This window comes from Callorhinus ursinus, unplaced genomic scaffold (assembly GCF_003265705.2).
Source record: "Callorhinus ursinus isolate GAN/ISIS: 27379988/994484 unplaced genomic scaffold, GSC_fseal_2.0 scaffold25, whole genome shotgun sequence".
Classification (NCBI taxonomy): Eukaryota; Metazoa; Chordata; class Mammalia; order Carnivora; family Otariidae; genus Callorhinus; species Callorhinus ursinus.
Window position 1 is genome coordinate 33,917,215 of NW_027397087.1, and position 26,859 is coordinate 33,944,073.

The 26,859-nt window shown below is 41.5% G+C and overlaps 1 protein-coding gene across 5 annotated transcripts; it reads left to right on the forward strand.

Moving 5' to 3' along the window:
• Positions 1–26,404, forward strand: KIF23 (kinesin family member 23). Of its 5 annotated transcripts, XM_025884454.2 has the most exons (24): positions 2–159; positions 1,657–1,726; positions 3,066–3,194; positions 6,659–6,764; positions 7,177–7,313; positions 7,504–7,613; positions 8,061–8,231; positions 9,476–9,517; positions 10,208–10,320; positions 10,472–10,593; positions 11,893–11,995; positions 16,016–16,095; positions 16,177–16,296; positions 16,525–16,651; positions 16,993–17,151; positions 18,098–18,255; positions 18,951–19,124; positions 19,408–19,587; positions 19,876–20,187; positions 22,975–23,205; positions 24,083–24,165; positions 24,316–24,394; positions 25,052–25,122; positions 26,090–26,404. In XM_025884454.2, exons 1-24 carry the CDS (start codon positions 149–151, stop codon positions 26,103–26,105), a joined length of 2,904 nt encoding a protein of 967 aa, XP_025740239.1. In that variant the 5' UTR covers positions 2–148; the 3' UTR covers positions 26,106–26,404. The 5 variants fall into 5 exon arrangements, with proteins under 5 accessions (XP_073733377.1, XP_025740239.1, XP_073733378.1 ...); XM_073877276.1 differs by lacking the exon at positions 22,975–23,205 and having other exon boundaries at positions 1–159; XM_025884456.2 differs by lacking the exon at positions 19,876–20,187 and having other exon boundaries at positions 3–159.
• Positions 26,405–26,859: the final 455 nt, after the last annotated feature.

Here is a 26,859-nt window from a genome sequence, read left to right on the forward strand (position 1 = left end):
CGGCGTTTGCCGGCTTCCCGGAGCGCCGCGCCTCAGCCGCCTTGTCCCGCTTCCCGCGGTCCGACCCTGTGGCCCGCCGCCCTCGCCAGCCCGCCCGATCGAGCCCGGCGCCCCGCGCGCGCGTCCGGGCAGCACGGAGCCCGCTGCCATGAAGCCGGCGTGAGTACCAGGCCGCGGGGCTGGGGCTGGCGTCTCCTCGGTCTGCACCGAGCCCCGTGCTGTCCGGGCCGCGGCCCCCAAAGTGGGAGCCCCCGCGTAGGCCGCTGAAGGGGGGAGCCCGGGTGGCGGGGACCGGTCCGCGGCGCGCCCTCCACGACTCCCCCTCGCGCCGGAGTCCGGCGTCCCGCCCCGCGCCTCCCGAGGGCAGGAGAGGCCGGCCCACGTCGGGGGAGTGGGGGGAACGGGGAGCCCTGGGCCGGGTGGGCTCCCGTCAGCCGGGGTGCCACGCGCCTGGCTCCGGGACCGCCGCCGCCAGCCCTTAAGGAAGTGCCCCTTGCCCGCCCGGCCGCCGGCGCGCCCAGGTTGCAGTCTGCCGCGGGTGGGGCTGGCGGGGGGGTCGCCCCGCGGGGCTGTGCCCTGGTATTGGGGGCGCCGGGCGGCCTCCGACCCTGGAGGGCCCTGGCCCCCCGCGAGCGCGGCGTGCTCTTCCGAGCCCAGCCCGTGGCCTGGAGGCCGTCGAGACCAGGTACTGTGGCGGGAGTCTGGGCCGGCTGACAGCCCCGCCCCGCCCCCGAGCGCCCAAGCCCGCATTCCTGTCCCCGCCCCGGCGTCCGCGCTGCACCGCGTCCGGACCGCTCCTGGGTAAAGCAATACTTTGCCAAACGCAGCTGGTTTTCTTAAGGGGTCAAAGTCAAAGTCTTTTATCTTAAAAAAAAATTTTTTTTGGAGTTTAAGGAAAACCACAATACTTTGTACTGAAAACACTGATTTGCTTGTTTCATCTCGGAATGTGTTGAGAAAATATTTAATAATCTGTAGGCCATGCCAATAATTACACTTACTTTTAGTGTTAAACGTTCATCTGCACTGTAGATAAATGTGGGGGTTGCCTTGGAGGAAAGCCGCATGCTAGAGAAATTGGTGAAGTCAAAATATCTTTGGATCCTAAGAGATAAAGAAATTGCAGGTTGGAGACTAAATTTTGTTTGGGGACAAAGGATGATAGCTTGGAGAACTCAATAAACAATTGTTTCTTAAAACTATAGACAGATGTTGATCAAAGAATGGATTTCCCCATCTACTTTTTTATCATTTGGTGAAGTTAATCCTTGCCAGTCTGCCTTGGCAATGGCTGTTGGAGCAGTGTGTGTGCTTGTGCGCATAGATAAATGCCCTCAAGATAAGTGTGGTCAATTATCTGTAGATTTTTCAAATTTGTAGTGCTTCTGTAAAATTGTCCTTCAAGAAAAAATGCAGGCTATTTTAAATATAGAACTATTATCTAGTACTGAAACCATCTCCTGAACCCAGTTATCCTTACTTTTGCATTGTGTGCTATAAACTTTCTTCTAATGCAGCTTATTCTTATGTTGGGGTGTATGTTTTCGAACTGCTAAGGGAGAACTTTATAAACCCTAGGAAGGTTGTCTCTGTATGAATTATAGGTGAGGTTTTTGTATGTTATTTTGAACTGAATTTTTTTTAACCTATGACCAGGAGGACTAAGACGCCCAGGAAACTTCTAGTGAAGAAAGGATCCCAAACGAGTCTTAAAGACCCAGTTGGGGTAAGGTCTCCTTATAAATTTGTGTGTGTGTGTGTGTGTGTGTGTGTGTGTGTGTGTGTGTGTGTGTTCAGTCCTTTTCTGTCTTCTGTATATACTTGGAAAGGATGGAGATGTGGAAGCAGAGTCTGAAAACATTTAGTGAAATAGGTAAGGCTGGTTCCAGCTTTAAAATTTTGTTTCTATGGGGGATTCACAGTCCAGTAAAATGAAGTCTTTGGTTGTCATCTGCATACTCCTATAACTAATTATAATTTGAAAAGTTAGATAATGAAAAATATTCTTCCACTGTCCTGGAGAATTCTTCCTGCTTTCTCGGAAGGCAGGGAAATTTCTGCTTGGATGAGCATCCTCTCCCATCTTCAGGGCTGTTAAATAGTAACTGATGGCATGCTTCATAAAGACTCTGGTGTAGAACAGTTTAATTCAGTCTAGTAACTAATCATAATTGCATGTATTTCATGAGTTTCAGGCTTGGGAACTTGCTTTTAAAGGCAAATGGCAAATAAAAGAAGGTTGGTTTGCTCTGAGATATTTTTCTCTCTCTCCTTCACTGGCACTGGAATGTGTCTCTTCTTTTAAGTTAAGGGAACCAGATACTTTGCACATACAGCTGAACAGTTTTTCCTTAACCCTATCACTGATTGAGAAGTCGTGTTTTGGATGTTGCAGTTAATTTGTATATATGTATATTTTTTTTTTTTTAAAGATTTTATTTATTTATTGGACAGAGAGAGACAGCGAGAGAAGGAACACAAGCAGGGGGAGTGGGAGAGGGAGAAGCAGGCCTCCTGCTGAGCAGGGAGCCCGATGTGGGACTCGATCCCAGGACCCTGGGATCATGACCTGAGCCGAAGGCAGACGCTTAACGACTGAGCCACCCAGGCGCCCTGTATATATGTATATTATTATACTTATTTGTATATATTTACTTGTATATTAAGTGTTAAGCTGTCCAGTTTCATTTGACATCCAATTTCAAAAAATTTTAACAGCTTTTCAAAAATTCTCATTGTATGATGTTATTAATTTTAGAAATGTTTGTATTAATGGTAGTATATAGCTTTATTCAATTTGTGCCAGTATAATAATAGTGTAGAGAAGCTGTGTGATTTGATGCTTTTGTTATCCAAATTTGTTTTAATTGTATGTGTATTTAAAATCCCTTGTATCTGATATATCCGTTTACATCAGACAATTTCTGGTAGCAAGTTTTGGTTTTCATAGCTCTAAGTTCATATAAATCTCTTATGTTGAGAAACCAAGTGTCGGATGAATGAATGGGAAGCTTAAATGAAAAGTAGTCAACCTTTGTTCTGGAAGCACCTTCCTGTAATTTCAGGTGTACTGTAGGGTGCGCCCACTGAGCCTTCCTGATCAAGAGTGCTGCATAGAAGTGATCAATAATACAACCGTTCAGCTTCATACTCCTGAGGGTTACAGACTCAACCGAAATGGGGACTATAAGGAGGTAATTCCCATTTGGAACCAAGCTGTTTTCACTTGAGATGTTCTCTCTGGAAGGGCTTTACCATTGTTTACATTTAACACAATTCACGTTTCCACTTTTTTGAAAAACTTGTTTACTTACCTATAACCACCATATATAAAGTGTGGATAGGCATACGTTTGGTACATTTGAGTTTAGAGGATTACTTTTACAAGTTAATTTCTTGTACTGGATTATTTAAGAGCATGGGTTAGGGATCGTTTAATGAATGATTGTGCTGGGTGGCTATACACACAGACACACATGCATACAATTTCCTGTGCATATTAAAATAGCAACAGGCATTGTGTATTTTCATGAAGTGTTCTTTTTTAGTAAAATCTTGAGCAAAGTGAGTTTAGTTCTGTTCCACAAACATTACACTAAAGCTGCAGGGCAGAAAGAGATTTTCAAAAACGAGTAAGGCACAATCCTTCCCTTTACGGGGCTTACAGCTGAGCTGGAGGCACAGATGGCAGACAGACCTGTGTGCTGAAAGAGATGGACGATGGCAATGCAGGAGGAAGCAGATTCAGACTGTTGTCTCTGCTTTCCAGCAGCCTTTCACTCCCGTGCACCCTGCACTTGTGAGCTTGTCACAAGCCTACAGTGGCCTCTGGACTGCTCATATGGGATGGACACCTCTTGTCCTCATCATCGGTTTCCCAGCAGGACCGTCCCTCGCGAAGCCCTCTCCCGTCTCCTGTCCAAGCCTTCATGTTCTCGGCTCTCACCGTCCACCCTTTGCGGGCTTCGCTTCCTTTTCCAACCTCTCAGTAGTGGGGTGGGCTATACCCAGGGCTCTCTTTGCCACACTTTCCCACGGCTGTAAATGTTGGTTATACGATAATAATTCTGGAGTTTTTTCTGTCTTCAGCCTAGACTTTTTCTCACCTCTAAACTTGAAGATCCACTGTTTGTCATATAGACATCTCAAATTCTACGTGTCCAAAGGAACTCTTGATTCCCCCGCCTCTGAATCATTTCCTCCCTTGTCTTCTCTCAGTGGTAGCACCATGTGTCCCCGCTCGTATCCCATTCTGTCAGTTCTGCTCCAATGTGAAACTGTCCTTCTGTTTCTATCTCCACTGCCACCGCCTGTCTTGTCCTTGCTATTATAATTACCAAGACTAGTGCTTCTCAAATGATCTGTGGTGAAGGAACAGCTTTTTAAGATTTTCAGTTTATCGTGACTGATACTTTCATGTAGCTTTGCCATCTGAGTTAGTCCACAGAGAAGTGATTTGATAATCTGTTCAATGAGATGAGCCTAGTGATGACATGCTGGGATGTGGCAGCCATGTCAAATGGCTACAGAAGTTTCTAAACTTACTCCAGATTTCTCTAATTCTCTCCTTCTAGACAGGAAACAAAACAGTTCCCAGAGGGGCACTGGCTTGCTGACCATACTTTGAAATCTGACTGGACTGCTTGCTTCGTCTCTGAATCTTACTCTCCAGTCCATTTTCCACAGAGCCGCCAGAGAGATCTTTTAAAGTGTAAATCTGATCTGACCCTTTTCCTGTTTAAAATCTTTCAAGGCATAAAGTCTTTAAATGGGCAAAATCCTGCTTAATTGGTTTCCTCTTTCTCCATGGTCATCTCTTGCTAGTCATCCAGTCCTCTGAGTTCCTTGGTTAAGCCCGGATCCTGCTTCAGGGCGGTTCTCTTGGCATGGACTTTTCTTTCTCTTGGCTCTTGTCATCGATGGCTCCTCATCTGTGGATTTCAGCTTAAACATCACCTCCTGAGAGAGAGTGTCCAGACTACCGTATCAGAAGCGGCAGTCTTCCCTGCTTCTGTCCTGGTCTGCCCTTTATGTGCTTCCTTGAAAGCACTTAGCACATCAAGAGATACCTTTATTGTCTCTTTCCCCTGCTCTAATGTAAGCTTGGGCGGGGGTATGTACCTTATCTGTCCTGTTCCCCATTCAGTGAATATGGATGAAGCATGAATGAATAGTCTGGGAAGGCTTCGTGGAGGAGTGGGCCTTCAAAGATGTCAAATAATCGAGAACTGCCTTACTGTGAAGAACTTCACTTCTCTATTAGATTAATTTCATATGTATAAGTAGACAGAAAGCTTGGTGGGGATTAGCAGTCCTCACTGCCTTGTCACAGAAGGCAGCGCTGGCCTGGAAACGGCTGGGATACCAGTCAGCACCATAGGATTGGGCAAGTTCCTCCTCTGGGCCTTGGTTTTCTTTCCTGGTAAGGAGGGGTTTGTTCACAAGAACTTGGAGGTCATCTGACTGATCTGTCAGCACTATTTATGTGTATCCTTTCCATTCTAAGATTCTTTGTTCTTCTTGTGAACTCTACAGCTGTTTTACAGGATTGGAATAAAACCTTCCACGAAGTGAGAGTTAGCCTAGCTGAAGCAGGTGTGTGACCTTTAACAAGTTATCAAATGAGCATAATAATAGTATGTAATCGACGGTAAGAGTGAAATGATTCACTGCCAGGCGAAGGCAGTGCTTGGCACATGTTGTATTAGTGTATGTTTGAGTACTATTCTAGACACGTCTCCTTTTGAGGGGACAGAACTGCTAATTTTAAAAACATAAGGGTCATGATAGTGATATCTGTACAGGTTGAATTTAAGGACAAAGGTATAAAACAGGAAAGGGGGTGCTGCTTGACAAAGGCTATAATCCATAATGAATTCTAGTGAATGCTCATGTAACAAATAACTTAGCAAGCACTGACCTTCGTGAAGTAAAAACTGCGAAATTCAGGAAGGTCACAGAAACAACTGTAATGTCTACAATACAAAAAAACTAAAAAATAACAAAAACAGAAATAAGAGAACTTCAGGCTCTGGATAATTAGGACAATTTAGTTTAACAGGAAAATACATTTATATATACCTCAGTCCCCAATCAAATTTTCCAAATAGGAGTTTGGTAATATTTTTGGTAATATAGTTACAGCGTTATAATAACCATATTTTGATAGAGATTTGATAATTGAAGTACTGACTTTTTTAAAGGTAACAATTAAAACTTATTTCATAGAAAAACCCAGATGAGATTATATTTACAGTTCATTTCTGATTTTAAAATGGTACACCAAAAACACGGGTTTTATGCTGCTATGGCATTTTAAAAGAGCAAGTGGTAAATTAGTATATGGAGAAAGGCTTGATGATTTTCATAAGTCTGTGACTGAGTCATGATAATTTTGATCTTTGTTGTCCAAAATCAGCCTCGGTCTGTGAAGCATTAGTGGACTTAAGACTTCTGCATTCTCTTTATAAGGGGTATAATTGAGTTATGTCATGACTTTTTTAAGGGTTCCAAGTTTAAAGACTTCATGTTTTTTCTTTGTGTGTCTAGATCTTAAATGTTCACTAAGAAACATCTGAATACATTTAAACGGATGTATTTCTAGCTTCGATAGAGTGAAATTCCATTCATAGGCTTTTTATTTTTTTCTTCTTCACAGACTCAGTATTCATTTAAACAAGTATTTGGCATTCATACCACCCAGAAGGAGCTCTTTGATGTTGTGGCTAATCCCTTGGTAGATGACCTCATTCATGGCAAAAATGGTATGATTATTGGAGTTTTTGTTACATTTCCTTTTTTGTCCCCCCCTGAAAAAACTTTTTTGATACTTACATATTTGGTTATGTTTGGCCTTGAATTCAGATTTGATTTGTTAGGGTGGTAAAAAATCTACTTTTTAAAATTTCTAATTTTTATTTAAGTAGGCTCCACCCTGGGCGTGGAGCCTAACAAAGGGCTTGAACTCACCACCCTGAGATCAAGACCTAAGCTGAGATTAAGAGTCGGATGCTTTACCGACTGAGCCACCCAGGCACCCCTAAAGCCTGCTTTTTTGAGCTGGTTAATTTTAAGTGTTTCTTAATACAATGAAGAAATATTAAAAGTGGAGGACTTTTAAGATATAACCCACTGTGACTTTCAGTATATAACTCCATGTGACTTGCTACATTGTAGGTCTCCTTTTCACATATGGTGTGACAGGAAGTGGAAAAACTCACACGATGACTGGTTCTCCAGGGGAAGGAGGTCTGCTTCCTCGTTGTTTGGACATGATCTTTAACAGTATAGGGTCATTTCAAGCTAAACGATACGTAAGTGTAATTTCACTTGAGGGCACAGGGACCAAGAGACCTGTGGATACAGTAGTGTTAAAGGAAAAACAATTCACTGGATACATTTTGAAACCTTAAGTAGTAAATGTTTCTTATTTCTCAAATATGTTTCTTGCTATTTAAGTCAGATTCTTAAAAAATCATGGTCTGATTTTTACCCCCACTTCAGGTTTTTAAATCTAATGACAGGAATAGCATGGATATACAGTGTGAAGTTGACGCCTTGTTAGAACGGCAGAAAAGAGAAGCCATGCCCAATCCAAAGACCCCCTCTAGCAAGTAAGTAATTACATTCAATGTGACACTAGCCTAAGGGGAACCCTGTCTGGTGGCTTTCTCAGGCATAGGGAATGATGAACATGAAGGGGAGTTGGTCTGAGAGTTGACTGTAGTGAGATCAAAGTTGAGGAATGTTCTTCATTAAGTTTATTTGCTCAGATTTTCTCTCTGGTTTTGAGCACACGGTCCTTGAATTTCTGTTTAGAGAAGGTGCCACTCTGGGTGGGAGAGGGTAGAAAAGCCGGGGTTGTGTGTCTATAAGGACATAGGCGGGGGGGAGGGGTGGTACTGTTGGCTGACCATGAGTATCAATAGATTGCTTTGTGCATTTCTGCTTGCAGTGACAGGTCTTTTAACTTACATCTTTTAGTTTCCTCTTGAGATAATTTACTTTTGATACTGACTCAATGTGAAAGAACAGACTTTTTGGCTTTTTTCTTTTTTCAGACGACAAGTAGACCCAGAGTTTGCAGATATGATAAATGTGCAAGATTTCTGCAAAGCAGAAGAGGTTGATGAAGACAGCGTCTATGGTGTATTTGTCTCTTATATTGAAATATATAATAATTACATATATGATCTATTGGAAGAGGTGCCGTTCGATCCCATAAAGCCTAAGTAAGTAGTGAAGAGAGTCCCATGTTAGCTGCTTAACCTTGGGGAAGCCACTTTATCTCAGTGAGCCTTAGTTTTCTCAGTGATAAATGGTGATAATGCTTTTGTTTTCACAATGAAATGTAACTTGTATATCATGCAGCTGGTGTTCAATGCATAGTTTTATTCTTAACCAGACATGTAGCTATAATAGGGTATCAGTGGGTTAAGGTATCTTAAGAAGAAGAGAGACCTGAATACTCATCTTAGACATTACTTTTGAGAACTCTTGGCCTTGGGACTGTATTTTGAGAAGGGCTGTAATTGTGTAAGGAAGTGTCCCTGTGGGGTTACGTTTCAAGAACCTAACACTTAGTGTTGGGAGTTTGTAGCCACATTAACCATCTGTGGTTGGTAATCTACAGAGCAGAGACCAAAGCTGTTGTCATACAACTAATACAGATCTTTCATCCCTGATTAATATGAAGTTACATCTGTATCATCTTCCACCACAGTTAAAAGACAACTCCTTAGACTTCCTTGGGTCTTGGCCGGCTCAGACTGAAGAGCAATTAGAGCCTGGCATCACAATCCGTGTTTGTGCCAGAGCAGACTCTGGAGTCTCATTTCATATTAGTATCTTGTTCTTGAGTTGATGGTTTTGTTCTTAAGCTAAGTGCTTATCTTCAGTGCTGTCTTTGTAGGGCCTCTCAGAACAAATAATATGAAGACTAACTGAACAATCCTGGAGAAACAGCAGGGTATTTAGAAAACCATGAGACTGAGAACAGGTTTAATAAATTACATTAAGCAATTTATGGATTACTTCCTTTCCCATTTGTTTCAGAGTATCAGTTGTGTGTACTCATTTTCCTCAACTTTTGTGATGTCATTCGTTGCTACCAATCCATTTCACTTTTTTGCGCATGTGCCAAGTTTCTGTTTGGTTTGTTCTAAATGAGATTATTTTCAAAGAATCCTATCTTGGTTTTAGTCTTACAAAAGGAAGACTGACAAATGTGCCTTGCATGCCTTGTAACCTTTCTGGTAACTCCTTGAATGAACTCACTGGGTGCATATTTGGCACTGAATTCAGATTTAATTGGTTAAAGTGGTGTTTATCCTGCCTTTTTGAGCTGGTTACCTTGAAAATATGATCAATACTGTAAGTAGAGGGTTTTTAGGAGCCGACTCATCGTGACTGTCACTGCTGTGGACCAAGCCTGGCTGCTGTAGAAACGGTAACTTACACCTTATTCCTTTGGTAGGTGGAACAGTTGCAGCACGCCCATGAGGAACACAGATTTTGTGTATGTGATGACATTGACTCTTTTCTTAAGGAGAAAGGGTGCAGTTATACTAGTGGTTGGCATCTGTGGCATGTTTGCATGTAGGTGGTTTTTCGCTGGCCGGCTGCTACCTCTAAGCCCCTCCCTGCTGCCTGGGGAATCTACCCTCTACTGAGTGATGGTGGCTGGCACACATTTCTCCCCCCACCGCTCACGAGACTGAGACTGAACGGGCTTTCCCTTTATCCTACTGTGCAGATCAAAACTTGACCAGCCACTTTGAAAAGATTGCCACTCCTGGTATATACCAAACTCTTTCTGAATTTGTCTTTTGCTGACTCTGATGTGAGAACCAGCTCTCTGTTGATCTTTAAAATTAGGGAAAGGCTAGATTTTGATGCTTAACCTGTGCATGTGATGTTGCTATAATTCTGTTCTGTTCTCTACTTGTTTAGTGTTTTGTGTGCTTTATTAGAACAAATTAGAGCAAAGCTTCTAGAACAACATAGGTTCCCGTGACCCCGTTATGTAACTAATCCTGACTATATACCCTTATACTTACCCAAATTTCCTATTTTTTTGGAGCTCTTGCCTAGGCCTATTCCTATTATAAGAATCGATGTCATGTGGCCTGGCATTTTAGTTCTAGTCTTAAGCTGAGATATTAGGATCTCATCATTTAGCTGACTGATGTCTTTTTCTTTCTCACAGACCGCCACAATCTAAATTGCTTCGTGAAGATAAGAACCATAACATGTATGTTGCAGGATGTACAGAAGTAGAAGTGAAATCTACTGAGGAGGCTTTTGAAGTTTTCTGGAGAGGTTAGAAACCGAGCTAAAATTAGGAAAATCTGAAACAATAAATATAATCTTGAGAGTTGCTACTATAATTTGATGGCAGTACTTTTTTGTAGAAAGCATGTATACTGTAATGACTGAGTGCAGGTTTGATCAATGATGTCTGTTATCACAGGCCAGAAAAAGAGACGTATTGCTAACACACATTTGAATCGTGAGTCCAGCCGTTCCCATAGCGTGTTCAACATTAAATTAGTTCAGGCTCCCTTGGATGCAGATGGAGACAATGTCTTACAGGTAAATTTGTAGTGTGTGGAGTTTTTCTTGTTTTAACTGAACCCTTAGTTTTTGGAACTAGAGTTAAATCAGGGAAGTTTGACTGCAATGGAGACTATTCTAGAATTATTAAATGTGGGCGATGACATTTAAAAATTGTTCCATTAGAAAAAAAAAAAAAAATTGTTCCATTAGAGAGTGTAGTTTTGGGAACCTGGCTATTGAATCTGAGAACCTGGAATTTTGCTGTGAAAAAGGTTTAAAAATCTTTCTAAATCTCTTTAATAGAGGAGGTAAAATGAGTATGTATGAGTCATTATTTTATCTCTGAAGACTCATTTTGTATGTGGGAATTCAGTTAATAGTTTTAAAATGTCAGCGGTTAACTTTCCAGGGTAGGTATGGTTTAGGAGATGACAATTCTAAATTCTTCTCTTGGCTGATAGGCCAGTAGGGCTCCCATTTGCTGAACATCCTTTACTGCTGGGCCTGTCACTACAAGGCTTAGGTCAATTAGTAAAAGCATTTGAGCTGAATAGGAATCATTTAATAACTTTAAGCTATTAAAGTGTAATTCCATGTGAACATTATCATGAAGGTTTCCGCATGTCATCAGAAGATGGTACGGCAGCATACTGAAGACCACCAGGATTCGAATTCTGAGCCCTATTAATTTGCCAGCTGTCTGACCTATTATAAACTCTTTATAATGTTGTGAGGATTAAAGGAGGCAATGTATCTAGAGTTCTTAGGCCACTGCCTGACATAACAGAGTCAGCATTTATAAATGTTAGCTAGAAAACGCTTGTAAGTCAAGCCTCCGTATACACTTGCTGTCCTTTGAACACCTCTAATATTACAAAGCAGTTGTGTACCTCTTACTTTTCATTTCTTATACAATTAGAGTATTATGAAATTTTTCGATTATAAAATGGTTAAGTATCTAGTTATAGAAAAATTTAGGATAGGCCTGTTCTAGACTCACTACTTAGCAGACATGGATTGAGATCCTGCGCATGAGGCGCTGCACAGGGTGCTAGAGATGAGAACATTGGTTGACAGGCAGTCCCTGCTTTCATGGAGCTTAGAGTCTAATGTGGAAGACCAGACAATGGGCAAGTCATCCTCACTACCATGAGTATGTTGAGCATATGCTCTTAGCAGACTCTTCCCCCAAAACCTGTATCCTTTGGCCCTACCGTTCTGTATTGTGCAAACGTGATATTCATAAGACTTAATGATTTGTTGACTGGAATATATTTAAAGAACATTGTAAACCAGTTATACCTCATGTTATTGGCATTACGATCTTCCCTTCAGGAAAAGGAACAAATCACTATAAGCCAGTTGTCCCTGGTAGATCTTGCTGGAAGTGAAAGAACGAACCGGACAAAAGCAGAAGGGAACAGATTACGTGAAGCTGGTGAGCACAGCATAGTACTGATTTATTGCTACAACTTTCAAAAACTTGCAACGCCAGGCTGTCATCTGCTTATTGATAGGTGGTTTAAGCATAATTGTCTTCAATTTTGATAATTCAGAGGCTTAGTGGTCATTGCTGTTTCTTTAGTAATGCTGGTTTGGTATCAGTATATTACAATACACTGACTTCTTGAAGAATAAGGGTAAGTGGTTAGAATAAATATAAAGCAAGTTATATTCATATTGTATCTACTGTCAGTAAAGTACTAGATCCTTAAAATTAAGTGATTTAACAGTGATTCCAACATTCATACTGGTGAAAATTAGCTTTTAGAGGTGGGAAAAATGAACACAAAGCGAATTGGAAGGAAACCTGTTTTTTTGTGTTTCTGTTTTTTTTTTTTAATCTTTCATTAGTGTAGCCATTCATGTTATGTTTTACATAATAGCATTTATGGAGTGTGTACTGTGCACTAGTATTTGAACACGCATCCAGTCTGGGGGTGTGTGTGAGGGGAAGTTTAGGGGGAAAACTCATGAAGTTGACACTTCAATTGAGTGACCTCTATGGAAGATAGGGTTAAAGTCAGCCTTGACAGAGGAGGCAGCCACTTGTAAACTGAGAATATGGCAGGGTCAAGGTCCCTGAAGTGGAAGGGTGTGGGTTGGTGACCCCTGACAACTGAGGTGGCAGAGCACGGCAAGGCCAAGAGGACTCTTGTCTGTCATACTAAAAAGTCTGAATTTTGTCCCGAAGGAATAATGGTGGTTGCCAATTATTCAAGGACTAGTGTGTATCTCAGTATTAACGACGCATGGGCTCAATTTCTTGATTCTGACCTTTCAGGATTGTGTCATACCCATTTTTCAGATGAGGAAATGGGTTGGAAGAGGTTATGTAATTTTCCTAAGACTGGAGCCTGGGTTTAAACCGAGGTTGGCTGGATTCTCAACGCTGTGTCTTTCTACTGTTATACAGCCTCCCCTTAAAGTCAATGAAGAATTAGTCTTTTAGAAAGATTGTTTTCCCATATAGAGAATTAATGTACTGAGGTAGGTCTAGAGATATGAAGAGCAGTTGGGAGCCTTTTGCAGTAATTCAGAGGAGCAATCTTGTACCCTGGAGGCAAGGGTGTGAGAAAAGTGAGAGCTAGTTAGGAAGTCGAACTGCATGTGGACAGGAAGCAAGAGGGGAGGGCAGATCCAAGATCTTGGCTGAGAAAGCAGTTTGAGGTGCAGGTGTGGGCCATTACAGCGTTTGTGTTGGATGTGTTCAGCTTGTTCCAGTTCAAGTGCCTAGTCACTGGATGTATACGCATTTGCAAGGAGAGAGATTTGACTTGAGGTGTATAGGTTTAGGTTTTGCCAACATGATGGAAGCAACAGAGGAGATGAGATTATTCATGGAGGACACATGGGAACAGGCTGAGGGCAAAGCCTTGAGGAACAGATGCTTGAGGTGATTGATTTGAAGAGCCTGGGAAGGAGAAAGAAGGTGGTAGCCAAGTGAGATGACAAAAAAAAAACAAAAACTCCACATTATATATGTGTATATAAGACAGAGAATCTGGGAACCAGATCACGAGAGGAAGGATTCACCTTGATGGGAAGAGGTTTATCTCAGTGGAGGAAAGTAGAAGCTTGAGGGTTTTGATGCTTTGGGAAAAAACCAGAAAGGACTAGCAGTGTTGATATGGATGGGGAGCAGGTCACAGGTGGGACAAAAACGAGGGTGTGAGCATGGGAAGAAGAGGAGATTGTGGTTGGGGCACAGGTTTCTAGAGGTGGTGCGGTTCTGAGTGATAAAGATGTGGGGTGTGGGCATAGCTGTGCAGCTCCCATGGTGAAGAGAGAGACTGACTGGAGTTGAGGGAGTGGGGGTCCTCTGGCAGCATGTTAGAGTAGTCCTCACCGGCATCAGAATGACCCAGGAGCAGGAGTGTGGTGGAGCATGGAAGGGCAGCAGCTACGGACTAGGAGAATGTTGCTGGCCTCCTCTGCTCACCATCCTTATAAAATGTCAGGCTTCAGAAAACAAGCGATTTTCACTTGGGCTGCAGCAGGGAGCATTATCCTTCTGACAGAGGGTAAGCCTGCAGGGCTTTGCACCATGACTGCATGGCTACTTCCCAGAATAATTCTGAGTGAATAACATAAAATACACAGGATTACAGAGGAAACTGATTAGATGGAAATGTGTTTCTGAAAGTTTTTATTTGTTTGAGGGAGAAAGAGCGCATGAGCAGAGGGCGGGGCAGAGGGAGAGGGAGAAGCAGACTTCCTGCTGAACAGGGAGCATAATGTGGGGCTCGATCCCAGGACCTTGAGGTCATGACCTGAGCTGAAGTCAGACACTTCACTGATTGAGCCACCCAGGTCAACCCACCCTCCCCCTTTTCAAGTAAGCTCCATGCCCAGCGTGGAGCTCAAGGCAGGGCTTGAACTCACGACCCTGAGATCAAGACCTGAGCTGCTATCAAGAGGTGGATGCCTGGGGTGCTTGGGGAGCTCAGTTGGTTGAGTGTCTGACTCTTGGTTCAGCTCAGGTCATGATCTCCTGGTCATGAGATCGAGCCCCACGTCAGGTTCCACGCTCAGCAGGGAGTCTGCTTGAGATCCTCTCCCTCTCCCCCTTACCCTGCTTGTACTCTCTCTGAATAAACAAATCAATCTTAATAAAAAAGAGTCTGATGGCTAACTGAGCCACCCAGGCGCCCCCCCAAAAGTATTCTTAAGGCATTTGTCATTACAGTAATTTACATGCTTCTTTATTAATGCCTTAATTAAAGATGCACTAGTAGGTCCTATAACTACATAATTTCAAAGTAGTAATGAATATAAATATCTTGATGAGCAATAAACTGTAATGTGCTATAAAATTACCTATGATTTATACTGACAAAAATCACAGGTACCACTAATATTTTTGGCCTACATTCATAACTGAAAGGAACTGCTAAATTTCAGGAGTCAGGAAAAAATAAAGGTATAATTTATTTCCCATGCAAGTATGCAGACTTCCTGAAACATACCCATGGACAACATGGACCCCAGGTTAAGAAACCCTAGCAATTAGTGAGAGATGGGTAGAGCTCTCTATGAGGGGTGTGAGGATGTAGCGAAGTCTGTTAACAGGAATTTGGGTTCCAGAGAGCACAGTGGAAGCAGGAAGGTTACCGGGAGTTGCAGTCAAGGAAGAGGAATTATGAATCATGGGACAATACGGGGGCACAGATGAGCTCTGTGTTTTGAGAGATGACCAAGGATGAGAGCACGGTGGGGGTTAGCTGATATATTTGGGGGGTTTCTGCAAGTGAGATCTCCTGCATTACTGGAGGCCTGATGAATTTGTCAGGCTTGTCTTGGTTCAGAAGTCCAAACAGGAGTGGTCAGAAGTAACAGCTATGTTGCCTTAGTAATCTTATTTGGGGGCGCCTGGCTGGCTCAAGTAGAGCATGTGACTCTTGACCTCAGGGTTGTGAGTTCGAGCCCCACAATGGGTGTAGAGATTACTTAGAAATAATAAAATCTTAAAAAAAAAAAATACTTGTTTGGATGTGGAGGGGACAGAGTTAGCTGGATCCTAACACACACGACTGTTGGAAACAGGAGCCCCTCTGGGTGCTGGGCAGACTTAAGTGCTGATGAAGCCTGAAATTGTCATGCTTTTGAGATAATATTTTAATATGAGGATATTAAACATGTGCCTCTAATATACTTTCATAGAATTTAAGATTTGGAAGAAACTTTATTGGCCATGAAGTATGTAATTCCATGGACAGTCCTTTTGATAGGAATCCTTGAAGGATGGTGTTCAACCCCCTCTTGAAACACTGCTATTAAAATACTCCTGAAATACTGCCAGGCCATGTGAGGACAGCTCCTTAGATTGAGCCACTAAAACCTGTTAGTTGTAATTTCCATATAGTATTTCCATGAAGTGGGGATTTTATAGGCAGACAGACCACATTGTAGCTACTCTATTGTTTTCAAATGTCTTCTGTTTATATTTTCCTGTCAGGTAACATTAATCAGTCATTAATGACGCTAAGAACATGTATGGAAGTCCTGAGAGAGAACCAAATGTACGGAACTAACAAAGTAAGCAACAGCCTGTCATCATTTGTAGAGCTTTGTGTGCATTCTTGTGCCTTATATATTTGTGTTTGAATGTATTTACAGATGGTTCCATACCGAGATTCAAAGTTAACTCATCTGTTCAAGAACTACTTCGATGGGGAAGGTAAAGTACGCATGATCGTGTGTGTGAATCCAAAGGCTGAAGATTATGAAGAGAGCTTGGTAATTTTGATTATCTTATAAAGTCTCAGAGTTTCTATGGAGAAAACAACTATTTGGATGTGAAGAATGACGTTTTTAAATATTTTTAAAACTGATACAGAACCATTAGTTACAGAAGTGAACTAATGACCAATTTATTGTTTCATTAAGTAATTTCTGAAGGACTTGAATATGCTGACTTATAAAAACAAAAATGAAAAACCCCCTCTGATGTGTTTTGTATCTTAGCAAGTTATGAGATTTGCAGAAGTGACCCAAGAAGTTGAAGTGGCAAGACCCGTGGACAAGGCAATATGTGGTTTGACGCCTGGAAGGAGATACAGAAACCAGGTTCGGGGAGGTCCAGTTGGAGATGGTACGATATAGTGTCACATCATGTGCACACTGACATCTGTCAGTCTCTCCTTCCTTAAGATCGATTTCACATTAGAGAACTACTACTTACTTCCCTTCCTCTCAAGAACCAGGTGAAAAAAAAAAAAAACCAAAGTATAAATGAGTTTTCTTTTGTTACATACTATAACTCTTTTTTTTTCCCCCACTTTTCCTTTTTTATACCTCATTTTTAAGGAAGTATGATTGTGACAACTCAAGAAAGTACATGGCTCATTGGGGGTTCTAATCACAAGTATCAAGTTGTTTAAATAAGCTTTCTTTCCTGTGTAACTTCTTGTAATTTTTTATAATTCAACGCAGAACCATTGGTTACAGAAGTGGTTTTACAGAGTTTTCCACCTCTGCCGTCCTGTGAACTTTTGGATATCAACGACGAGCAGACTCTTCCCAGGCTGATCGAGGCTCTAGAGAAACGACATCACCTCCGGCAGAGGATGATCGAGGAGTTTCACAGACAATGTAAGGGCCCAAAGCGGTCTGCGGATCATTTCAACTCCAGAAATGTTAATGAATCTGAGTTCTGTGGTGGGGCAGATCTTTAAGGAAGGGTTATTTGTTTCTGCACTTGGTAGTGCTCAAGGCATTGTTCAAATAGACTGACAAAGAACTTTCCCACAGGTCATAAGACAGAAGAAACAGGTGGGTGTGTATTCTCTCCCTTTTTTAAATCTACAGTGATGGACATGAAGGAATAATAGCTACTTTGCTTTTAGTTCCTACTAGTACTTACTTTGGCAAGGCACTTCATAACTATTACATATTAAAGACTGTCTTTGGGCAAATGACTTTATCTTCCATTTCTTGGTCTTCCTATCTGCAAAATGAGGATTTTAACTGTTCTTCCCTCAGGGTGTTGTGGGAATGAGATAATATGTGAGAACCATGTAGAACAGTGAACAAACAGCCTGGTACATACAAGTGCTCAGTGAGCAGGTTTACGATTTTCATCATCACCAATTCATTTGAATCTTCAGAGGAAAGGTGTGAGATAAGTGGTATCTATAGCCCCGTTTTGAGAGGAGGAGATGTGCTCAGAAAAATTAAGTAACTTGCCCAAGTCCCATAACTAGTAATTGGTGTACCAGGGATTTCAAGTCCAACTGGTCCTAAATCTGTTATTTCTGTTTTTGCATTTGTTTTGAAGCAAATTGCTTATCTGTAAGGGCTGACAAGGGAATGCCGTAGTGCAAAATGAGACTCCGTGTTTTTCAGTAAAAACCAGCCTCTAGGGATATCTCTCATGTAGATTTGGGAACCAAACTCTTGATTTCCTTCTCAACTTGTTTTCTGCTACAGACTATAACCCTCATGATTTGCTGAATAGCTACATACCGGTTAATAAAAGCTGATTTCACTGGTTATTTTGGCATGGGGAGTAAACTTGGCCTGCATGCTTTTGTTTCAGCTATTACCTTTAAAGCGTTGTTGCAAGAGTTCGACAGTGCTGTTTTAAATAAAGAAAGCCACATTCAAGGAAAACTAAATGAAAAAGAAAAGGTGATCTCGGGACAGAAATTGGAAATAGAACGACTGGAGAAGAGAAACAAAACTTTAGAATATAAGGTTTGTTCTGGCATGACTCAGTGGATATGTGTGCTGGTAGGTTAGCACTGCTTTGTCTGACCTAGCGTTTGCCCTCCCGGCCTTCCACCACTGCTCACTGAGGGAGAGGCAGCACCCGGCCCCTTACTACTCTCCACCTCACTCCAGGAGAGGAAATGTGAGTGAAGAGCTTTAGAGGGTAATATACTCTTCAATTTTCTGAGTTAGGCTTTACCAATTGGAGAGAATGTTCTTGGACTAAACAAGTGAGTTTTTAGAGGGCTTTTATGAGTTTAGCTCTGGTTTAGCTTGCTTTTTGACTTAGGATGATAGGTTTGTTCTTTTATTTACAGAATATCATTTAGGGGGTACCCATAAATGATATTCTTCATTCTAGACAGAAGCTCATCTCAACCAATAGCGTTCTCTCTTCTGAAAACAGCCTAAAAAACAAAATTCAGGTCTAATTTTAGAGGAAAATCATTTTCACATGAAGTCAATTAAAGCTTCGTCTTTTCTGTGAGGACCTTGTTTAGAAGTTCTAACTTCTAGGAATGGAGGTGGGAATTCAGATGAAATTGTAGAGGGAACTGTTTTCTCCATAATTTTTCTTTCCACAACTATGCCTGCCATGAGCAAATCACGAAAGCAATTAGTTCACAGCTACACGCAGTGTTTACAAGCCAGATCCTGAACACAACGGTCTGCCTTCCCAGATTGAGATTTTAGAGAAGACAACTACGATCTATGAAGAAGATAAGCGCACTTTGCAACAGGAGCTCGAGACTCAGAACCAGAAACTTCAGCGGCAATTTTCTGACAAACGCAGACTGGAAGCCAGGCTGCAAGGCATGGTGACGGAAACGACCATGAAGTGGGAGAAAGAATGCGTGAGTGTCGGTCCTACGGTGCTTACCTCTGGGATGAGGACTGATTTCCACCCGAGGTGGTCTGAATCGTGTTCCCAGGCCTAGGGTTTTGGTGGTGGCGGCGGCAGCGGCAGCAGGGGCCTCTGTTCAGTCCATCCCGTTTCCTTTCTCTGCCCTTAAAACGCATGACGAGGCGTGCTGGACTCCGGGAGGCCAGTCATTCTTAGGAAACAAGGTGGCTGGGTGGTTGGGTGCGCGCATTTGGTGTGACTGAATTAGAGATGTGTCCCTGTTGCTAACCTAGGAGCGCCGGGTGGCAGCCAAGCAGCTGGAGATGCAAAATAAACTCTGGGTCAAAGATGAGAAACTGAAACAACTGAAGGCTATTGTTACGGAACCCAAAGGCGAAAAGCCAGAGAGACCCTCTCGGGAGCGGGACCGGGAAAAAGGCACTCAAAGAGCCGTCTCTCCGTCACCGGTACCTGTGAGTTCTTCGTGGCTGGGGAGTCACGTGCACTAGAGAAAATTTGTTCAGATTAGGTAACTTTCTAGGATGCTCCATTTGTTGTTTTAGATTACTTACTGTATTTCTCCAACTTCGCTATGTAAATATTTCTAAGTTTAGCATAAACACAAATTTAGTGCAAATTCAGAATAAAACATTGAGTAACTCAGTAAAAATAATTCTAACGTGCTAAAATGACAGAAAAGCAGTGAATTGTTTCTCTCGGTGTTTCAGTCTTGCTCATTAATTTCTCTTCCATTTTTTTAGCTTTCTAGTAACTATATTGCTCAGATTCCCACCGGCCAGCAGCTCCTGAGCCAGCCGCAGCTACGTAGGCGCTCTAACTCTTGCAGCAGCATTTCTGTAGCTTCCTGTATTTCGGAATGGGAGCAGAAAATGCCTCCGTACAACACACCTGTCCATGTCACCTCTATTGCAAGGCGTAGGCAGCAGGAGCCAGGACAAAGTAAAACTTGTGTCGTGTCAGACAGAAGGCGAGGCATGTACTGGACGGAAGGCAGGGAGGTGGTTCCCACACTGAGAAATGAGGTAGAGCTAGAAGAGGACCACTGCTGCAGGGTCAGTGCTGGTGTTCTCTTAAAGCATCGTAGCCGGAGCGTCGAATCTTGGGGCTTGGTGGGGGTTTCTGTGACTTGATTCATTCAGAAAGTTCAACGGAAAGATGGGCGAACTCTAAATATAAACAAGGTCTAATTTTTGTTATTTACTTTGAAAAATCACCCTGAACTTGAGGCCTAGCTCTTCATCTGAAATAGCTCTAACACATCTGGCCACCGCGAGACCGCCAGCGAACACGGGTCAGTGGGGCGTGTCCCAGAGTAATCTGGGCTTTTCATTTGCATAAACTAACAAGCAGCCACAAAATCAGCGCACGAGTGTCTCAGAGCACATTTTCCATTTTTTTTCTTTGTTTTCCTTCCTCAAATTTTTTGCTGCTTTTGAACTTTTGTTTTTAAAGTTGTTTTCTCCAACTTACTTTGAAAAGTTTCAAACTCAAAAGTTGAGTTACCTTACCCCTTACCTAGATTTACCAATTGTCACTTATATAGACATATAATCATTTTTTCCTTGAACTTCTGAAAGGAAGTCCCTACCCTCTGTGACACTTCATCCCTACTAAGGACATTGTCCTGTAGAAACAGTCTTTATCAAACCTAAGAAAGTTAACATTAATTGAATAAATATCCTCTATTTTTAATCTATGATCCTAACAAAGTGAATGCCCTGCATGTGGTTATTATGTATCTTCAATCTCTTTTAATATAAAATAGTCTCCTGGCCACCCTTTTTTTGATTTTCATGACCTTGACTGTTTTTGAATAGTCCAGGCCTGTTGTTTTGTAACTACTGAAGGTTTGCATGTCCAGTAAATTGCTTTTAATCTCAAGACCTTTATCTCAACCTACAAGGGCTCGGCCTCAGTCAAGGGTATTTAAAGAAATTCACGCTTAAATTTTCTTCTTAAGGATTAAAGTTTTTCCTCTGACTTTGAATAAATGGACCAAGTTAATATTGTGGATTTATATTTAGTAAAATCTTACTATATAGCTCTTTTAGAATTTGTCTTTTAACAAATTAATAGTATTTTACTTAAGATTTCCTATAATTTAGGGTACAGATAAGCTTCATTTAGATGGCCTGCACTCCTGCTTATTAAGGGATAGTGATGAATTGCAAGGTATTTACCAAGACAACAGATGATTCTAAAGCCTAAGTTCTTTACTTTGCAAATTTTGCTTGAAAACTTTTTAGGGAGCAAATTATGGTGACTGGTCTTTCTGATCAACTCTAATAAATCCCCTTTATTTTTCATGAAGTTTACAGAGTGAACACTATTCAAGGCCTGCTTAAGCCTGGTCAACATTAATGTATCTAATTTGGCTCTCAGATATTTAAGAGGATTTACTAGAGATTCTTTAACTTCTCACTTGAAATCAGATCTTTTTAGAAGTGCAGCAAAGTTTAGGCTAGTATCAACAACATATCTAGGTTTGTTTTGGCCAAAAATTATGTTAGGTGGGCTGAATTTATACTTCATTGAGGAAGAAATTGTAAATATCTTTGATTCCATAAATGATAGTAGATTGTAACAATCTACTACTTTCTGAAACTAGTTTCATAATGCATTTATTGCTAACCGTGTTCAGGAAAACTGTCACCTTTGTTAAATGGTAGGTCACGAGAGCCTGACTTTCTTGTTCAACATCAGGCCACTTTAAGAATGGAAAGTTGCCTGGGTTGCTGGAGGCGTGGGCATCTTCTGTGGCCAACTCTATGGTCCAGGTTCTGTAGTAGCAATGACTTGTCACTAGCACTTCAGCTGTTGATTGTGATTACATAGGGGAAATGCGTCAGTTCTCCAGACAGGCATCTTAAAGTTGGGATCTTCGTATGTGACCAGCTTGGAAGGATTGGGCCTGTGACAGACTGTTTCATTTGCTTTCAGTTATACAAACAGGAGATGTTTGAAGCAATGAGTTGTCTTTGGAACTATGTTCTGTATGTGAAATACTTTTTCTTGGACTGCATGTGCTAATTTTAACTGTCCCAGATTTACATGATAGTCAATTGGAAGCAACTAGTTTTTTATCGTATGATTGATAGAGACTGATTTGATACTAAATTTTTAGTTTGGTTCTTGGAATCTTTATGAAATGTTTGAGGAAAAAAAAATAGTTGGTATGTTTTAGCCATTATTGTATTTGAACTTGTCATGAAGTTCTATTTGAGATTTTAAGATCTCAAAGTAGTCAGAAGTACTTCATTTATATTCTCTTAATCATTTTATACATAGGTTTCTTATTATACCTTATGTTCTTTAGCCTTTTGGACCATACAGTCCATTAATTTTTACTTATTTATTGTCTGTCTGTATACGGAGTGTTTTCCTCTTTGTTTAGAGGCCCGTGGCATGTTTAGGGCTTTTACTGACCTCATTTGAAGTTTTTAACATGATTGTAGACCTAACAGATTCCCTTACAATAGCAGGCCCAAATAATGGTTTTGATAGGGAATGTAAAATGAATTCTCTTGAATACCACCTACACAGGAAAGCCTAGCAGCATAACCAGAACTTTTCCTTCCATTGTTTTGCTAAAAGGGAAGCTCCCTGGTGTAGAATGTATAATAGACAAGCGGTATTAAAAGATGTTTGTTGGTCTTGTGGTTAAATACAAAGAGAACATTTAAATTATCTGAATAACATATTTAGCTTTTGGAAAGGTGTGTGCATTTGTTTTGATACTGTCATCAACTAACGTAGCCAAACCTGCTGCACTTCTAATAATACCCTTAAATTAATTCTGGGTTATGCTTGTTTCTTGATTCCTCTTTCAACCTGATCAGAACGCACCACCAATTCGTCTCCGCCACAGACGATCTCGCTCTGCAGGAGACAGATGGGTAGATCATAAGCCTGCCTCTAACGTGCAAACTGAGACAGTCATGCAGCCACATGTCCCTCATGCCATCACAGTATCTGTTGCAAATGAAAAGGCACTAGCTAAGTGTGAGAAGTACATGCTGACCCACCAGGAACTAGCCTCCGATGGGGAGATTGAAACTAAACTAATCAAGGTAAAAACAAATTGACACAGGACGAAAAACATACAGAAAGTCAACTTCGCAAAAAACCACTTACTCTTCTGTTCCTTTGATGATACACAGGCAGTGTCAACGAAGATAAATGGGTGTTGATACAACCTTTTTGTTTGTTTCTTAGAAAACTAAAGGAACTGCTCAGGCTGTAAATCTGCTAAACTAGGACTAAATCAGCTGCTCTCTAGTGAACAGTCTCAGATCCTCAGGATTCTGTTAGAGGAACTCCAGATCTATTATTATGTACTTGTAGAGTTAGTTTTAACGACTACTTTAAAAGTAAACCCAAACAAAGAACTCCTACCATTTGTCAGTTCCAGATAAAAAGCCCACGTTAAAATGTGACCTATCAAAATTTATTATTGAGCTACCCAGAGCCCTTTCCCTTCCCTCGCCTGTAGAAAAATTATCCTTTGATCAGAGAGTCAATGAATAATCAGGGAAGTAAAAGCCAACTGGAGAAAATTTAATTTAGAGGATGGTTCTTAATTATAACCAGAGTTACAAATAAGACTGTAATATGAGGGAGGTGTGGTATACCCAGAGGACAGCATAATGCCTTAGAGCATTTAGAAATTTCTTGATCCTTGGTATAGTTTTTAAATTATAGACTGAACAAAAAGGAATATTATTTTTTGCAATTTAAGAATGCTACTGATTATATTGCATTGGACTTCTTTTGTTTAGTGAGAGATAATTTCGGAAGTATTTTAATAGCACAGTCTGCAGCACCATCTGTTTTTTGTGAATAGGACTTGATTTACTGTTTCATGGAGAATCTTAAGTTCAGTTTGAAATACATGTTTTTCATTCAGGTATATCAAAGTATAATGCTGACCTTTTCTCTCGGCTTCAGGGTGATGTTTATAAAACAAGAGGTGGTGGACAGTCTGTTCAGTTTACGGATATTGAGACTTTAAAACAAGAATCACCAACTGGGTGAGTGATCTCAGATGTATCTCTTCAGAGGGCTACAGCTTTCTTAGCTGCTTATTCTTGCAGAACACAATATCCTATAAGATGTAGCATTAATTATCTGAAAGAGTGTAGTGATATCCTATGTCTCGTATTTTTCCTGTTTTTCCGCAGTCGAAAACGAAGATCTTCCACAGCAGCACCTGCCCCACCAGATGGTACAGAGTCGGAATGGACTGATGTAGAAACAAGGGTAGGGGTAAAAATTAAATATCTGTCTGCTTCATAAAAGTTAGGGGCAACCTATTTTAAGCCCCCCGGCTCCAGCTTTTCCTGCTCTCTGAAGCAGCTGAGGTCTGATCTGACATTGCCAGTGAGGCCTGTAGGCATGTTCCCCGCGAACCTGCCATGGTCCTCCTGTTTGTTTAGTCTGCTCCTACTGGAGCTCTCTGGCTCAAGGTTCCTGTTTTCAGTGTAGAGGGATAGGGCCTGAGGATCGAGTCAGAGAGCATCCCTGTAGAATAACAACAGTTCACATCAAATTGGTGGGAATGACTCTTCACAGAAGCACAGTGCCCTGTGGAACTGTTACTCACTGCTATTCCTGATGTGAGGCTCCTCTAGAAAGAGCACGGGAAGGGTAGGTGGTGTTAGGAGGCCAAGCTCTGGCCCTGGCCACTAACCTTCTCAAGAAAATTACCTGCTTGATCTCTAGAGACCCTTCCAGCTCACCATCTTTGGGGCCTCTGTCAAATAAATTGCACGTATCTGGAATTTTAACATAGGTGTCTCTGCTGCACTAGAAAGCAATGTGGGATACCACCGTGGCTGAACCCGTCTGAGCAGAACTGTGTTTATAGACTCTAGAGAGAGGAGCTGATCTTTTCCTCTTCTGTAATTTTCCTATTAGTGTTCTGTGGCTGTGGAGATGAGAGCAGGATCTCAGCTGGGACCTGGATATCAGCATCATGCACAACCCAAGTGAGTCCTGACTAATTGGACCTTTCTGTGTGTTCTCCCTCCTCCAGTATTTCCACTATCACTGCTTCTCCCTACTATCCACTTCTAAGAGGACATATGTGGTTTCTGTTTACCCCTTGGACTATCTGGGTCCTCTAGCAAACTTCAACAGCAGGGCTGAGAACCTCAGAAGGCTTCTAAGAGCATTAACAGGAGGTGACGGAAGATTGCTCATGCTCACTGATACTTTGTTAGCGCTCATAAAGCTCTCAGAGGCTGGACTGAGATCACCTGTAAGGAGGGAGTCTGGAGGCTTTAGTCAGGGATGACAGCTCTTCCGGTTCTTCATTCTTTCCGAACTTGCCTCTTGGTCTCGTTATAGTGCTAAGTGTTCACTAAAATAAAACGGAATGTGGAATTTATGGTAGGGGAAGAAATCACACTTTTCCTTCTATTAAGCACATACCCAAGAGTCTGGTCTATTCATTTTCTTTTTTAAAGATTTTATTTATTTATTTATTTGAGAGAGAGAGAGAAACAGCATGAGAGGGGATAGGGTCAGAGGGAGAAGCAGACTCCCCACTGAGCCGGGAGCCCGATGCGGGACTTGATCCCGGGACTACAGGATCATGACCTGAGCCGAAGGCAGTCGCTTAACCAACTGAGCCACCCAGGCGCCCCTTTCATTTTCCATATTAGTAAAATCCCCTTTCAAATGTTTACCTATACAAGTCTTTGTGTCCATTTTTAACACATGTATTCCTTAGGCAAGTTGGAAAATCATTGCAATAGGATGAAGGCAGGAATCCTGCTTTTTAAATTTAATACTGGGTACATATATTTTATAACCGTTACTTGCTTTTTCAGGATTTGAACTTTCTCACAGTAAAACCCGAGTTCTTGTAAAACCTTTCCTAGGAGATCCAATTGCTATGAATGTGTCATTGATTGCAACAGTCAGTAATAAATGCTGTTTTTCACATTTTAGGCGCAAGAAACCATGACCTGACAATCTAATTTGTGTTGGTGATTTCTCCAAAGCCATGCCAGGAGTCTTCTGAGTCATCTGGCAGCATTGTTGAATATCACAGACCTCAGATACATCATACACTGGTGCAGATCAGAGATCCTCCTATGGTTCCAAAGATATCTAGGATTCAGCACACTTTTTATATTCCATGCCTTGCCATATGAACTTTTTAATAATGCTATTGTTTTGTATATTTCTTATGTACTTAATAACTAATTCGCACAAGTGTTTTGTCCTGGGTGATTAAGGAAAAATATATGTAGATCACACTTTTTTTTTGTGATGTTTTCTGCTCTTGTCTGAATACTTAAGGTTTTATAAACAACAAATGCTGCTATAGATTAGCTTGCAAGAATGCACTTTAGACACATTTGACAATTCAAACTTTCAAAATAAGGATGTCAATAACTGGCTAATACTAAAGCCATTTTAGAAAGTTGTTTTGAATTTTGTATGTATATATCCACTTTCTGACCTTATAGATATGCGAAAAGAATTGAAATAAACACTAAGAAATGCAGTTGAGTGACAGTCATTTAACACATACTCCTAGCACCTAGCGTCATGCCTTGCATTGAGCTGATGCTCATTCGTTTCTATCATCTTGGGGCTACCTGTTTTAAGGCACACAAAGGAACAGCTTCAAAACAGGGTACTTCTCCTGCCCAGGGACGCATTTCACCCCAGCAGCACAGCTTTGAGGAGGGACCTCCTTGACTGGGGAGAAG

Coding starts and splice junctions, on each gene's coding strand:
- KIF23 (XM_025884454.2), top strand. Junction 8,232..9,475: donor TTCGATCCCATAAAGCCTAA/GTAAGTAGTGAA, acceptor TTCCTTTGGTAG/GTGGAACAGTTGCAGCACGC. Junction 19,125..19,407: donor TGAAGTGGGAGAAAGAATGC/GTGAGTGTCGGT, acceptor TTGCTAACCTAG/GAGCGCCGGGTGGCAGCCAA.